The sequence below is a fragment of the Gopherus flavomarginatus genome, chromosome 2, assembly GCF_025201925.1.
Source record: "Gopherus flavomarginatus isolate rGopFla2 chromosome 2, rGopFla2.mat.asm, whole genome shotgun sequence".
Lineage (NCBI taxonomy): Eukaryota > Metazoa > Chordata > Testudines > Testudinidae > Gopherus > Gopherus flavomarginatus.
In genome coordinates, this window is record NC_066618.1 from 56,591,887 (window position 1) to 56,608,920 (window position 17,034).

General features: G+C 38.6%; 1 protein-coding gene across 7 annotated transcripts in view; it reads right to left on the reverse strand.

The window, feature by feature from the left end:
* Positions 1-17,034, reverse strand: part of DGKB (diacylglycerol kinase beta) — a 575,083-nt gene that overhangs the window by 17,721 nt on the left and 540,328 nt on the right. For all 7 annotated transcript variants that reach the window (XM_050938613.1, XM_050938610.1, XM_050938616.1 and 4 more), the window contains 2 exons: positions 8,235-8,355; positions 3,324-3,384 (listed from right to left, as the gene is read on the reverse strand). In XM_050938613.1, coding sequence (XP_050794570.1) covers positions 3,324-3,384; positions 8,235-8,355 — 182 coding nt within the window. The remainder of the gene's footprint in view (positions 1-3,323; positions 3,385-8,234; positions 8,356-17,034) is intronic.

The window sequence follows — 17,034 nt, forward strand, 5'->3', positions numbered from 1 at the left end:
GCTAATTATCAAAAATGTTTAATGTAACTACTAATGTTATAATTTTTCCTTCACAAAAATTTAAGTCCCAGTTCTGCAGCTTGTTCTTCTTGGGAGGCCTGCAGTGGATTTCCAGACAAGCATAGCAGCCTGGCTATGTGCAAGATAATGAGAGAATTGAGGCCTGACATAACAGAATTGAGGCCTGAGATTGTAAGATATTTAGAGCAGGAACTGTCTTTTTTATATATGCGTACAGTGCCTAGCACGAAGGGGCTCCCATACTTACTGGGAACTCTGGGTGCTATCACAGTACAAATAATAATTTTTAGCTTTCATATTCTCTATGTTATTAGAGCGATAGGGTGAAATCCTGGTACTCTTTACATCAATGGCAAAACTCTCATTGACTTCGGGGGGTGGGGGTCAGATTTTACCAAAAAACCATGGGCCCAAATTTTAAAAGATATTTAGGTGCCTAATTCCAAAGGCTCCTTAATACTTTTAAAAATCTGGGCATAAGTAATTCAGATGGCTAAAGCAGATTTCAAAAGTGACTTTGGCACTTATGATCAAAAGTTAAAAGGTATTTAAGTGCCTAAAGATACAGCTATGTGCCTGATGTGATTTTTCAAAAGCACTAGATGCCATATTACCATTGAACCAGAACACAGTCAACACTGGAGGGAGAGGGAAAGATGTGAAGACAGATGGGATTCACTCTGTGTGTTTCTGTGTGTGTGAGAGTGAGAGAGGAACTCCTCTTCATCTTAAAAGAAATGAGTGTGTGGGTATGTGTCTGTATTGAACTCCTCTTCATCTTAAAAGAAACGATAATTTACATTTGGTAAAGTCAGAGGGACAACCTCAAGGTAAACTTTACTGAAGTCTGTACTACAGGCAAAAAACTCATGATTTCTATACTAGTCTCCTGATATTTTTTTCTGAAGTTTGCAATCCTGGGGCTCAAACAGTTTGTTCACATAGTCACAGTAAGTAACACTTTGTGTGTGTGTGTGTGTGTGTGTGTGTGTGTGTGTGTGTGTGTGTGTGTGTGTGTGTGTGTGTGTGTGTGTGTGTGTGTGTGTGTGTGCTTGAATAGAGAAAGCTACATAGTCCATGAACAGATGCTCTCTGATTTCCAGAAAAAAATCTTTTTGAAGCAGACCCTTGGAAATATGATCTCAAATCAAACAAAGATATCTAAAACTCCTTCCTCTAATGTTAGCCTTGGATACATATCTGACCACTTAGAACCAAGATAAGGAGAAAGTCTAACAAGAGTTGTAAATTTTGTTTTTAGTGCCACAAATATTTTTTGTGCATGGAGAGACAGAAAACAGTTCAGGCTAAATTTATGAGAATGCAGGGAGCAACAGCACTCTTTCAGCAGAAGAAATAGGGGAAATATTTCTTATAATATAAACGTAAAAAATAAAATCAAATAGAATCATTCTTCTGTGACTAAATTTATAGAGATTCTGCAGCTATTCGCCTTTATGAAATTTAAAGTCTGTGGATTAGTCTGCCCACAAAGGGAAATAAACATGTTCCATGAAGTTATAGAGGATGGAGCAGTTTATTTTAGGAATGATACAGTAAATCCGGGAAGGGGCTGCACACAAGAACACATGCATTTTATGATCACTTTTAAAGGGTAAAAGCAGCAAAGAATCCTGTGGCACCTTATAGACTAACAGACGTTTTGGAGCATGAGCTTTCGTGGGTGAATACCCACTTCCTCAGATGCATGTAGTGGAAATTTCCAGGGGCAGGTATATATATGCTAGCAAGCAAGCTAGAGATAACGAGGTCAGTTCAATCAGGGAGGATGAGGCCCTGTTCTAGCAGTTGAGGTGTGAAAACTAAGAGAGGAGAAACTGGTTCTGTAGTTGGCAAGCCATTCACAGTCTTTGTTCAATCCTGAGCTGATGGTGTCAAATTTGCAGATGAACTGAAGCTCAGCAGTTTCTCTTTGAAGTCTGGTCCTGAAGTTTTTTTGCTGCAGGATGGCCACCTTAAGGTCTGCTATAGTGTGGCCAGGGAGGTTGAAGTGCTCTCCTACAGGTTTTTGTATATTGCCATTCCTAACGTTTGATTTGTGTCCATTTATCCTTTTCCGTAGAGACTGTCCAGTTTGGCCGATGTACATAGCAGAGGGGCATTGCTGGCATATATTACATTGGTGGATGTGCAGGTGAATGAACCGGTGATGGTGTGGCTGATCTGGTTAGGTCCTGTGATGGTGTCGCTGGTGTAGATATGTGGGCAGAGTTGGCCTCGAGGTTTGTTGCATGGATTGGTTCCTGAGCTAGAGTTATTATTAGAGCTTCAGTTCAGCTGTAAATTTGACACCATCAGCTCAAGATTGAACAAAGACTGTGAATGGCTTGCCAACTACAGAACCAGTTTCTCCTCTCTTAGTTTTCACACCTCAACTGCTAGAACAGGGCCTCATCCTCCCTGATTGAACTGACCTCGTTATCTCTAGCTTGCTTGCTAGTATATATATACCTGCCCCTGGAAATTTCCACTACATGCATCTGAGGAAGTGGGTATTCACCCACGAAAGCTCATGCTCCAAAACGTCTGTTAGTCTATAAGGTGCCACAGGATTCTTTGCTGCTTTTACAGATCCAGACTAACACGGCTACCCCTTGACACTTTTAAAGAGTAGTTTGACTGGGCAACAAAATGGACTACGGTGTGTGATGTTCTTGGCTGTAACCATGGGTCAGATGCTCCATCGATCAGATATTGGGGTGATTGTAAAAATGGTGTGGCCAACATCCTTCCATATGTTCTGAAAGTCCAGTGACTGGGAAAGCACAGGTCCTGTTGCTCTATAACCACAGATTTATCGCTGCAAGAGGTTATGCAGTACCTCTTCACTCTAAAAGATTTTGTGACATATCTCATGAGATTCCCCACTGTTCTGTCCTCACACAAACATCTATTTATATGGCCCTCCCCTCGCTACAGTATCTGAGAGTCTCCCAAGTATTTAAAATAAGAAATGTAATAATCTCTTTCTTTTCTTTCCGTCTCAACCTGTAGAAGAAATAACATGATTAAATTACAGGTTTTGTTTCTTTATGTTCGCGTGAGAGAGTGGGCGTGCTGCGTATCTGTGTGGGTGTACAGAAATTATGGAGCGTAAGCTAAGTCAATGTTGATAGCTACAGTTGTCTCTAATTGAAAAGGAGCAGTTTCTAACATTTAAGGAGAGCTGAAATGAAAGTTTGATCATTAAAACTGGTTGCCATTTTTTACCATAGAAAAAATATTTTCCCCTCAAATTTCTTTTCCAGTTCTCTAGGCTATGTTGATAAAAGCATACTTACTGTACAAGGGGTCTGCATCCAGGGTTCTCCATCAATCTGCATGGGCAGTGACTTGCTGGTTCTAAAGTAAAATATTTAATTATATGAATAAGAGTGGCTGGACAAAATACATCAAGCCTATATTTTGAACAGAGATATATGAGGACAGAACAGGTGTGTGTAATCATCAGGACATTTATTGCCCACAAGTGTGCATGCAACTTCCACTGCTATTCCACCACAGATCTGGTACATGACCCAATGCCCCAACAAAAAAGTAATGCACTTATTTTAAGGCTTGGTACTCTTCTGTAATGTTATGTGCAAACATATATACTGTAGTTCAGGAACAGCCCCATGTGTACGTTTAGTACGCAAAACAAAAGTACACCAAACAGGCACAATGTGCTAAAAATATGCAGCTAATCCTTCATGACAGAGCAGAGTGCAGATAGTGGAACTTGACTTCTGAATGAACTTTAGGTATAAACCTACTTTATTACATAAGAACATAATGAAGCTCTTTGGGGCAAGGAGTGCCTTTTTGTTACATGTCTGCACAGTGCCTAGCACAATGGGACAGGGGCGCTTTGGTGCTACCAGGGTACAAATAATAAAGAGAAGTCCATGCTACTCATAACAATTTTAAAATTACTGTTTATGAATCAAATAAGAAAACTCTTTCAGACATACTGGAATTTTTTTATTAGCGCTGGGAGGATATTCTCTTTCTTGCATCTACTCTGGGTACCCTGCTCATACTCATATAGCAGTAAAGTAAATTCCAAGGAGTACTGTGTTCAGAGGCTTTGCCTTTAAGGATTAAACAATTAGAATGTTTAGTGCTCTCACATGATTTGCAGAATAACAGTTTTATAGACCCAGCACTACTGGAAGTGATACACATCAGATAATTACATGAGCCTACAGGAATGTAAAGGCAGGAATTAAAATAACTTTGGGCACATCCAATTCTGCACCCATTTAAGCCAAAGGAAATTTTGTCACTCGAAGGCACTTCAGTGAGTGCAATACCCTCATCAGAAAGTAGGCTTTCACCTTCAGAAGTACCTACACTTTTGAGAGAGTAACTGCTGTAATTTATGGCCAGTGGCCAGGATGTGACAGGTAAAAGCAGGGGAGAATCTGCAAGAGGCTTCACCCAACAGCTGAGTAAGAGTCTGTTACATTTGGAGTCCCGACTTGTTGCAGAGCATAGGAATTGTTTCTTTGGTGTGCACCTGGGCATATGGCAATCCAAAAAAGGGAGGGGAGTTGGCAAGCCCATTTCTCATCTGCATCAACTGAGATTAAATACTTGCTACCCCAAATCAGGAGCACCCTACACCATCATGAGTTAAACACCGTGGGTAGGTTTTTCAAAATCACCTAAGGTACCTTGAAAAATCCAACCTTCTTTTCTTAATGTTTCTTAATGGTTTTCTCTCACACATGAGGTGAGGTTGGATGAGGCAAGCTTCACTGGTGAAAAATTGTACAATTTTGTAAAATTGTAAAATATTTTTTAAAACTTTTTTTGAAATATAGAGATTTTCCTGGTTCTATTCAGCACTTTGTCTTACCAACGAAAACTGTGTTCACTTTTAGCTCAGTAAATCGCAGAATCATAAAAATGTAGGGTTGGAAGGGACCTCGAGAGGTCATCTAGCCCAGCACCTTGTACGAAGGCAGGACCAGGTAAACCCATACCATCCCTGACAAGTGTTTGTCTAACCGGTTCGTAAAATCCCTCAATGATGGGAACTCCACAACCTTCCTCAGAAGCCAATTCTAGATAATGTTTTCACCTCTACTACACTTGATCTTAGCTCAAATAGCCGAGAAGCTTAACTACCCTTATAGTCAGAAAATTTTTCCTAATCTCCAATTTAAACCTGCTATGTGGAAGATTAAGACCATTACCTCTTTTCCTACATTAGGAGACATGGAGAACAATTGATAACCATCTTCTTTAGAACAACCCTTAACATATTTGAAGAATATTATCAGGTCCCCTTCAGTCTTCTTTTCTTATCACTAAACACATCCAGTTTTTTTAACCTTTCCTCCTAGATCAGATTTTCTAAACCTTCTATCATTTTTGTTGTTCTCTGCACTCTCATCAATTTGTCCACATCATTCCTAAAGTGTGGTGTTTAGAACTGGATGCAGTATTCCAGCTGAGGCTCACCAGTGCCAAGTAGAGTGGGACAATTACCCATATCTTAGAGTATGTCTACACAGCAATTAAATACCTACGGGTGGCCCATGTCACTTGACTCAGGCTCACAGGCTTGTAAAATTGCAGTGTAGTTGATCTGCCTCAGGCTGGAGCCTGAGCTCTGGGATCCCGTGGATATGGGTAAGAGGGAAGGATCCCAGGCTCCAGCCTGAACCCAAACATCTACACTGTAATTTTAAAACCCTGCAGCCCGAGCCCTGCAAGCCCAAGTCAGCTGACCCGGGACAGTTGGTGGCCTTTAACTGCTGTGTAGCCATAACCTTACATACAACACTCCTGTTAATACACCTTTTTTGCAGCTCCACTGCCCCCGCCTCCCCATCACAGATCCCAGAGCTCAGGTCCAGCTTGAGGCAGATCATTTACACAGCTGACCTGGGCCAAATGTGATCTAGGTGGGAAAAGAAGGGGCCTGATACTATTCAATTTGTGACCCACTATAACTCCCAGATTTTTTTTTGAAGTACTACTTCCAAGCCAGTTAGTCCCCATTTTGTAGTTGTGTATCTGATTTTCCTAAGCGTTGTACTTTACACTTTAGAGTGACAAGATGGGTGAGGGAATATCTTTTATTGGACCAACTTCTGTTGCACATCTTTATTTAATTTCATCTTGTTTATTTCAGATCAATTCTCCAATCTATCAAGGTTGTTTTGAATTCTACCTCCAAAGTGCTAGCAGACCCTCCCAGCTTGGAGTCATCTGCAATTCTTATAAGCGGACTCTCTACTCCATTATCCAAGTCATTAATGAAAATATTGAATAGTACCAGACCCAGGACAGAGCCCTGCAGGATCCCACTAAATACATTTCCCCAGTTTGACAGCAAACCATTAATAACTACTCTTTGAGTTTGGTCTTTCTACCAGTTTTTCATCCATCTTACAGTAATTTCACCTAGGCCACATTTCCGTAGTTTGGTTACAAGTATGCCATGTGGGACTATGTCAAATGCCTTAGTAAATGACCTGTATAGCTGTATAGCTTCACTCTGTCCAATAGGCTAGAAATGCTGTCAAAGAAGGAAAATTAGGTTTCTTATAGTGGATATGACTTATGACCCTATTATCCTCTAAGTCTTACAAATTGATGGTTTAATAATTTGCCACATTATCTTTCCAGGTCTTGAAGTTAGGCTGGCTAGTCTACAGATCCTCAGGTCCTTTTGTATCTCCTTTTAAAGATAAATACTATGTTTGTCTTTCTCCAGTCTTCTGAGACCTCACCTGTCCTCTATAAGTTCTCTCAGATAATTGCTAAAGTCTAAGTTTTTTTCTCTCCTGCTGGTAATAGCTCACCTTAACTGACACTCTCGTTAGAGTAGCAAAGAATCCTGTGGCACCTTATAGACTAACAGACGTTTTGGAGCATAAGCTTTCATGGGTGAATGCATGCATCTGACGAAGTGGGTACTCACCCACGAAAGCTCATGCTCCAAAACGTCTGTTAGTCTATAAGGTGCCACAGGATTCTGTGCTGCTTTTACAGATGCAGACTAACACGGCTACCCCTCTGATTCTCGTTAGAGTGTGTATGGTAACACCCATTGTTTCATATTCTCTGTGTGTATATCTATATAATCTATCTTCCTACTGTATTTTTCAGTGCATGCATTTGATGAAGTGAGCTGTAGCCCATGAAAGCTTATGCTCAAATAAATTTGTTAGTCTCTAAGGTGCCACAAGCACTCCTGTTCTTTTTGCAGATACAGACTAACATGGCAGCTACTCTGAAACCTGCTAATGTCTAGCTCCTTATGTACCCTTGGGTGAATTTTGTCAGGCCATGCCAACTTGAATGTACCTTACTTATCTAAATATTCTTGAATCTGTTCTCTCATTATTGTGGCCTACATTCCTTTCTTCTTGTTAATATTAATTGCATTGAATATCTGGTCACAATTTTTACCTTTTTTGTGAAGAGTGAAGCAAGATAGGCATTAAACACCTTAGCCTTCTTGATGTAATCCCTTATTAGCTCACTTTCTCCACTAAGGAGAGGGCCTATACTTTCCTTTGTCTTTCTCTTGCTCCTAATGTATTTATAGGAACTCTTCTTACTGTCTTTTATGTCTCTGGCTAGTTGTAATTCATTTTGCTTCTTAGCCTTTATGATTTTGTCCCCACGTGCTTGTGCTATTCTTTTGTACTCACTCCTAGGAATTTGATAATGTTGTCCAAATGATACAGCACAATCAAATTAGCCAGTTCTCCTGTTTTGTGGCTAACTCATACCAATGCATTTGTTCATCGTGACTTGTCAGTGCTCAATATACAGAATAACAATAAAATGTAGGTTTTTTTGCTCCTGAGAACCTTAAAGTGCTTTACAAATACTAACGGCAATTTATAACTCCCAGGTGAAAAATATATTAGGATACCCATCTTATGAAGAGATTAAAATGTGTCAAAGAGATGTAAATGACATGTCCAAGAAGTATCAACTCCCAGTTCTCTTTTCTCACCACTAGAGAAAACCTCTTCTCACAATGAGGTGAGAGATGACTATAAGGCGTGAAGACTGAAGTTAAGAATTTTCCTATTCACTTTATCATGTATTTTAATGAAAGAAAATCATCTGAATACATGAATTCAGTAAATAACTACATTCAACATATTTTCATGAATGATTGTTTTTCAACATGTAGCAAAAAAAAATTTTATAACTAGAAGGTACAATGAAGAGTTTACCTGATGACAACAGATGAGCACTGTGCAAGCCGCCTACCAGCACTTTTCAGTCCTGTATATATCTGACCCATCTCCATGGCTCCTTCCAGACCAACCACTTCCATCAGGTGATCACTCAGATCTGAAACAATTCAGCACATTTCCCTTTAGGAAGACATCAACACTTCAACTACTAATTAATTCTGAAATGGTATAAGAGCTAGGAATCACCAACAAAAATGACTGCAATAGGAACTACTAGCATGAGAAAAGATAAAAAGTAGTAGGAACATACTGGCAAAGAAGTAATGGCAATATTATTTTCTAAACTGACTCTACAGTTATCAACTTACAGGCTTACTATGTCTGGACTCACTGTCATCTCATTCCAAAACTTCATGACAAAAATTTCTCTAAAGTCAAATAATAAGTATATACAGTTCTGGTAGCAACCTCTATATTTAGACTGCTTAACACTTTACATCATAAAAGACTCTTTCAAACTTTTTTTTTTGAGACACTTATACCTCCATTGTTTGTAGCAAGTCTTTGAAATTTAGCAAGGGAAAGCCCTTGGGCTAGAAAAGTGCCTTTTCTTTGTCCTATAATCTTCCATTCAAGTGGTCTAGGCAACTTTAATTTGGCCCCCTTGTGCTTATGCACTTTGATACAGACTTTATTTACATGATCACACACTATTTTTTTCCACAGGACTTTTGCCTCATTCATTGCACAGGTTGAATGCTCACGGAGATGTAATTAAAGTATCATGGACATTAATCTGGCATTTCTTATTTTGATCACTTGTTTACAATGTAAATATTTTTGTTCTCATGTAATTCAGTGCCAAAATATTGTGTAATAAAAAACTGTAAAATATCATTTAAAACAGTATTATTCAAAAAGTAAAGTTAAATACTAATTGCCTTGATTTCAAGGAACAAGTATAATATAAATTCAAAGTCTTCAGTTTAGAAAACAAAAAGAGACTCTAACCATTAATATATCAGACTATTTTGAAGGCAACCAAAGTGAGTTAAATCCTCTCTGGAACCCAACTAGGCTTGTTTTGTGTGAACCATTTTACAAGTTCCAGTGAAATGTATGTTGCCAAGAACAGATGGACAAGGAACAGAAACATTTTCTTTCAGTTGTAGATTATGCTTAAATGTCCCTTGCTTTATAGAGTGGCTGTTAATATCTTTGTTTCTGAGAGAGACGCTAGCCAATGAAGTAGAGAGAGGAAGGCTAAAACCTCAGGGGCAAGCATCATGACATTGACAAAGAAAGGGAGAAAATATTAACATGTGTAGCTCAACCTTCACCGTAGGTGGGATTTCATGCTATTTTTTTTTAACGAAGGGATTGAGCGAAACTTTCACAGGGAGTTTTTTATTGACTTCATTGGGACTTTGGATCAAAATAGTTAACTGAAATCTATGTATTAAAGAAGAAATTTAATAAAGAGTTGGAGTCTAGTTGGGGTGTGATTCTAACTATTCTGTTAAAGCCCAGAGAATTTGCTTCTGCCTACCATCCTCATTCTTATTTTCCTCTCTTTCTTTATTTCCTTGCTATTTTCTTTTTCTCAGTGCTAAAATGAGAGAGAGAAGTCAATGTCATACAATGGAAACTAAACAAAAATGAATACAGTTCCCGATTGTTATGGGAAAGAAAAAAAAACATTAAGAGGGAAAATGGACAAGAATGTAGGTCTTTGACAGCTCCTAACTCTGCATTTCAATATTTTCCATTCTTTAAAAAAAGTGTAAACATAATTTTGTATTTCTGGCTTTCTATCAATTGATGTGTTAAAAGGACAACATTCCCTGAAGTTACTCATACGTATTTTCAGCTTGAACTCTAAGCTTAAACATACTATATTTTTCTCAATTTCCACACAGTTTTAAAAAAGAAAAGTCTTACTCAGTTGCCAAACTTCTTCGATTGTAAAAGTAAACAGCATTTTATAGACTATTAAATTGTTAAAACATTTCTAGCCAAAGCAAACATCAAATTCTCATCCACGCAGTAAAAAAAAAAAAATTTAAATGGAAGAATAATTAAGAACAGATTTTTATTACTGACAGCTCATGCAACATATGCAAGGATTCAGTATAGTGATATTTTCAGAGACTTAAATTTGATGTGTCATTTTTCAGTTGCTGTAAACTTAGTGCCTGCTGACAGCAGGTAACTAAAGGCCAATTCCTGCTCTTTGAGCCACACTGCATATCTCCAAACACAGTGGTATGTTAAACATTTGAAGAGATGAGAACAATTCAAATGCATACACAGTAAGTTAGAGTCCCACAACACACTTCTACCCTACAAAAAGTGAGGCCTCGTCAAAATCGTCACATTTGTGATGGCACATTGCCAAGTGGTGTGAGCTTAGGCCAAACATGAGAATTTTTAATAGAAAGCTTAAGTAAATCATAGTCTACCTTCAGAAACAACCGGAACTAAAGCCAGCTTAGTGAACATAACATATAATTGATTTTGGAAGGCTTAATTTATGCTCTTGACCCTGTCTCATACATTTGACCAGTAGGGAGCTGTATTGTTACATGCATTTCAATATATTTCTGGTAAATTGACTTTGATGACAGCTTAGCTTGAGAAAGAACTGAAAATGGAGTGAACGTTTAGGCCTCATGTCTGAAGGATATTACATGGCTATGGGATACTCCCCTTGAGGACAAAAGGTCCAAATGTCAATGAATGGATGACACTAATTGAGAAACTTTTGGTTTGATATATAAAAATATTGATATTGTCATTAGAACATCATCCATGAAACGAACACCTATGGAAATTGCTTATACCAAGTGAGGCAGTTGAACCATCTCATAGCATTTATGGGGCCTCAAAGGGAAGTGAAAAGCATGTCACATATTGATTTGCCGATGATGCATGACTACTAAAGTTGCTTTGTCAAAGCAAAGGTGATAGCCACAACAACAAGGCCAACAGGGGGCATAATTTCCCTTTAAAGAGACACGTTTTGAGGTTTTAAAATGCTGCATGCCCTACTTCTGCAAAGATTCTGAATATTACTCCAAAGAAATAAATGTTTACTCTTTAACAATCAAAGAAAAAAAACCCTCCATCATTTTGAGAGTAGATTATAATGTGGCTGTTTGCTACATTATGTGACTGAACTGTAATGTTACTCTAATTTAGAGCGTAATCTTTTTGGGACAGCGGCCACATTAACCTTTAAGTTATGTACTGCTGCATGCACATTGATAGCACTCAAATAAATAATACAACAAATATTTTCAGGTATATTGTATTGCTGCTGCATTATATATATTTTGTAACTGCAGAAATGACAATCAGAAATGCCCAATACATTAGCACAAATTTTTTTTCACTTTAGGTGCATCCGTCATTCACTATAGCAGGTTTTAATTAATGCTAAGAGGTTGAAGATCATATTTGCAAAAGAGCTCAGCACCCAAAAGTTCCCACTGAGTTCATCAGAACTGCCAGGCACTGAAAACGTTTGAAATTCTGGACACTTCATTTCGGTGCTTAAATGGGAACTGAACTCTCATAGCAAATCTGGCCTAGAAAGTATTTCAGCATCAGTGTGTGAGAAGAGTGTTTTTTAACTGCTGCCTTTGGGTTCTTGAGTAAGTTTGTTCTACTTTAAGCTTTGTGGAAGAACTGAAGGTTCCCACTTGTTTTCTATATCAATGAGCCGGTATTTTGTGTGGGAATGTTTTCATAGCACCATGCCTCTCCTGCCCTCTTCCATAAACCAAACTACTTCACGTGCTCCTCGTATTAGCACTATCGGGAAACAAAGCCAGCTCTCATGAGGGAGTGCTGATGTCAGCAGATTCTGAATAGTATGCAGAGGGACTTCTGACCCCTCGCACTCATTCCTGATAGGGAATAAAATCACTCAAGAGATTGCCAGCCCACTTCTTATGATCAGGTGGGGGAAGCAGGACAGGGGAAAGAAGCCCAAATAAAAATCTGCTCTAGTGATAGACAAAATGACGTATGTGAATATGAGCCCTTTATGGTACTTCTCAGCCTCAGAAGATACATACCTGAAGACCTTAACACTATTTAACAAGAAGTTTATATTCTCCCTTAACTAAATATTTCAATATTCAAAGTGAATATACAGTAGAATAATACATTTGAAATTCATCTATGGATTTAAAGCAAGGAAAGCAAATGGGGATGGGGTTGGGGAGGTCCACAGTGTGATTAGAAAAAGTGATTTACACAGAGAACTTTCCCTCTCTAATGGAACTGTGTTTGATATCCAATTTGTCTTCATAATATATAAATATTGCAGTCCTGGCAAGAGATTGAAAGACTCTATTATATTTGGGGTTACTGCACTTACTCAGGCAGATGTGCATAAAAACACTGTTGGTCAGTGGTAAATCTGTCTCTGGTGGCAGTTTGTCTTTGGAAAGAAGGGACTACAGGGCTGACTAAATTTAATTAAACCCTAGTGATCATCATGCTGGATATTTTTTGGTTCCAAAGTTAAAATACAGAATAGGAAGTTGAAAACAGGTGACTTGCCAGAGATCCTTTAAAACCTGCTGAGTTTAACACTCCACATGACATGAGTCTCTAGTATCTGCTCAGAACAGTGCATGTATTAAAAGTACCATTTTCCATTATGCAGGAATGTGGGGACACTTTCATACAGAGAGACAGGAAAATGCTAAAGATATGTTGTATAAAGTGCTAAAGATGTTTGATGTCACAGGGTATGTATGATTTAAGATGATCAGTTACTGGATTGCTTGGTGTATGTTAAAATAAATCACCGAAATCATTGTAAACTGTGCTTTCTGATTTTTAAAAAAAAGCCAGCAGCAGCTAGGAGACAGATATACCCAGCATTTATAATTATTTATAGTAAGCTACACCTACAGGCCCAACTTAGATGAGGGCTCAGTTATTCTAGTGCTTGTACAGACACAAAGAGACAGCCCATGCCTCCAGGAGTTCATAATCTAAACAGACAAGATAGACAAAGAGTTGGGAAAAGGAAATATTATTACTCCAACTTTGGGTCATAAACCCATTTTTTTTGTCCAAGATTTTCTGTAATAGTATACAATCCTATACATATATATATAGACACACACACACGGACTATAATATATATATATTAGTCCTTGTGAGTGCCTCATATTAGTCTACAAATGTTTATACACATAAACACCCCAAGAGAAACCAAGGGAAGAGGCAAAGAAATAATATATTTTGGACTTACCATTGTGAATTGGTGTTGACCTAAAAATAGTTTTATTGGGATAGGATTTTAAAATTAATGTAATTTGTATATACTTAAAAGGAACATAATGAGTGAAATCCTGGCGCCACTGCAGTTAATGGCAAAACTTACATTTATTTCAATGAGCCCAGGATTCGACTCAATATTTTTTGTCTTGCATCAGTTTAACACAGAGATTCATTCCTTGGATGAAATTACGTAACAGATCAACCTACAATTGTATATTGGACTTTCTGTACAAAATCACTTCCTGACTCTTACCAATCAGGCAGCGTGACAGATTTCCTAAGAACTAGGTGGTGAAAAAAGGAAGAATACAGCCTTATAATTAACTATTTTGTGAATCAGTTTAATGTGCACAAAAAGGTCTTTATAACATTTTTTTTCTTACGTGACTTTTTTTTTTTTGCTTAACAGATAAGTTCTTGATTAATATTAAAGGAGAAAAAAATGGAGGATTCAAATTAAATCGCACATATCCTCAGTCACTGCAGATAGGACATTCAGAACAAATACCAGCAATTCACATTTCTAATATTTTGAAACAAGAGATGCCATCTTCTGGTTCGGGAGATCATTATGGAAAAGACTTTCATGGTAAAGCTTGGCAGACAAAGTATATTCTTTTTAGAGATTTATTCTTTAAATAGTTTGAGGTACAATGGCATTGAACATATCAGTGCAGCAAAAAACAAAAACAAACAAAACCCTCAGTTCACCCTATTATTTTAATCTGTATACTTAAAAAAGTTATTTGTTTAAGAGAATTTCTCTGTTACTCTTGTATCCCCTTCACCCAACAGAACAAAAGCCATTCTATGAAAGGAGTCTAAACTTGGACAAACTGTAAAAAAAGCAAAGTTCCTCTCTGTTTTTATCAAATTTGATTGCTGCAGCTGTTCCCAGTTTCTGTATTTTAAAAATAGCCTTATTCAGTGCCTTGTTGGCTAAAGGCCAGAGTACCATTAGAACATGCTGTACAGAAAACCTCTATTCAGTTACAGATACAGAAATATATTTAAGATCAGTGAGGGTCATCTGCAGCAAACACTTGTAGGGGGAACATGGAATTTTAATGTGCTTGGACCGTTCACCACTTTTAACAGATATTTAAGAACTTCAAACCGGATATCTTTCCATTTGTATTGGGGCTATCAACTTACTGGGCATCAGGTACAACACGAACAAGTCAAGATCATTTCAACTAACAAAAATAGATCTAATTCTCAGATTACTTTCTATGTAATTCTGGCATTTACTTCAAATGGCTCTAAGTAATATTGGATAGTTTTTGATTAGCCTATAAAAACGCCACTGCCCAGAAGGAAAGATACAGTAATATTGATAGAACAGTAGAAGTTTGATCAGTGTAAACCAGCTTTGATTTGTACATTTCTAAGACTACTACATACTAAGAAGGGGGAAAATGTTTCCCTTCCAAAAAATGTACTAGTGAAGTTACTGCTGCATCTTCTTCTCAGAGGAAGGATTTTATAGTTTTGCACATGGGGTGAAATTCTGGCCCCACTGAAATCAACAGCAAAAGTCCCATTGATTTCATTGGAGCAGATGCACAGCACAGAACCCCAGAGAACTAGGATCTCCATCTCTCTGTTGCACAGCTCTTTGGTGAGACACATTCCTATTTGTGCCCCCTGCTGCACATGCGCTCTGTGAGGTTTGGAGCTCTGAACCTCAACAATTTTGGAGGCACTTCCTGGTAGAAAATCCACTTGCATTGCAGGTGAGAAAGCCACACAGAAAATGCACTTAGCATTTCAAAAAGTTTTGAAAGCAAGCAACAGATGACATATTCCCAAATCCAGAACTTTTAGCCATTTCCAGCAGTGTGAAACATCCATGTTAAGATATTTAAGGGGAAAAAAAATCTGTCCATGCCCTCTTGTGGCCAAGAACAGCCACCAGGCAAGCTAAGTCAGATTTATTAACTAAGGGTATGGCTACACTTACAGATGTAGAGTTCTGTGAGTTAAACCAGCCCTCAGAGAGCACAGTAGGGAAAGCACTGCAGTGTCTCCACACTGTCAGATTCAAGAGCACTGGCGTGACCACACTAACCGCTCTTGCATCAGCCACAGACAGCAGTGAATTGTGGTAGCTATCCCAGCATGCAAGTGACTGCAACGTGCTTTTCAAATGTGGTGGGTGGGGTGGAGTGTGTTGAGTGTATGTAGGGGGAGTGAGAGTGGGTTTTGGGGGGGCTGAGAGCACATCAGCATGCTGTCTCGTAAGTTCAGACAGCAGCAGAGCCCCCCTCCCCCCTCCTCTCTCTCTCTCTCTCATACACACACAGCATTCCACAGTAATGGTTTACTTTGTCTCAGAGCAGATAAACATGCTGGCTGTCAGAAACGGAGCTTTGAAAGGGGATATACCATTCCTGCAGTGATTTCAAAACAATGACAAGTGTGGCCACTTGTCTTAAGGGGATTATGGGATGTTTCCGGAGGCAGATCAGAGCGCAGTAGTGCAACACCCCGTTCACACTGACGCCAGGGAGTTTCAGTCGAGGTGCACCAAGCTTTATGCTGCTCATGGAGGTGGATTACCAAGAGTGCTCCAGCTGCAGAGTCCAGGCGCTCTAAGTGCCTTGCCAGTGTGGATAGGTCGTGAGTAAGGGGGCCCGGGGCTGCTTTAATGCGCTCTAACTCGCAAGTGTAGCCATGCCTTAACACTGAACAGAGCATGCTGGTCACCATTCTGCTTGGCTCCTGTACACGGGATAGATCTTACAAGGTGATGAGCACCTTCACTTCCCATGGGCTTCACTAGTAGGTGAGGGAGCCCAGTACCTCTCAGAATCAAGCCCTGAGTAGACTAGCAGGAAAGACAGGTTTCCCACACATTCTTCCCACCTAGTACACCCAGGAATTGGCAGCAGAATTTAATCTTTAATTTGTTCCAGACTGATTATTTACTGTTGTGCTTTGGGTTTCTTTTGTTGTCTAGGCCTATTACAACATAGCTGCTATTCCCATTAATTTCTAAACTGAATACCTTGCAAGAGATCACTAACGAATTAACATCAGAGATATCTGCAACAAATCTGAGGCCCAGAGATGGATATAAACATAATTTGAGAAAACTAGGGTACTTTGAAGTATGATTATATTAATTTTCCAGATTTAGACAGGTATAGAAACCTCCTTTCTTTGTCACTGAATTTAGAACCAAAGGGATAGTGCCTTTGGAATGAATACTAAACATCTAGCCAAACGTGTTTTATTTGGCAAGAAGCTAAAGAAACATCTTTAAAGGTTCATCGAGAAAGGAAAAATGAACTTCTTTATAATCTATTCAATATTTACAGTTTTATTTATTGACATAAAGCTACCTAATGACAGAGGTATTTACATCAGCCAAAGAAAATAACAACAAAAATATCTATCTATCAGTATAACCACAATCAAGTTAAGGTTCCAGATTTCGCCGTCCCAAGGACCAAAAGAAACACCATCAGCTGGAGCTGGCTTAGCAGTTAGGCCATTTAAACTTCTTTCCAGTGCCTAGGTTCTGGAT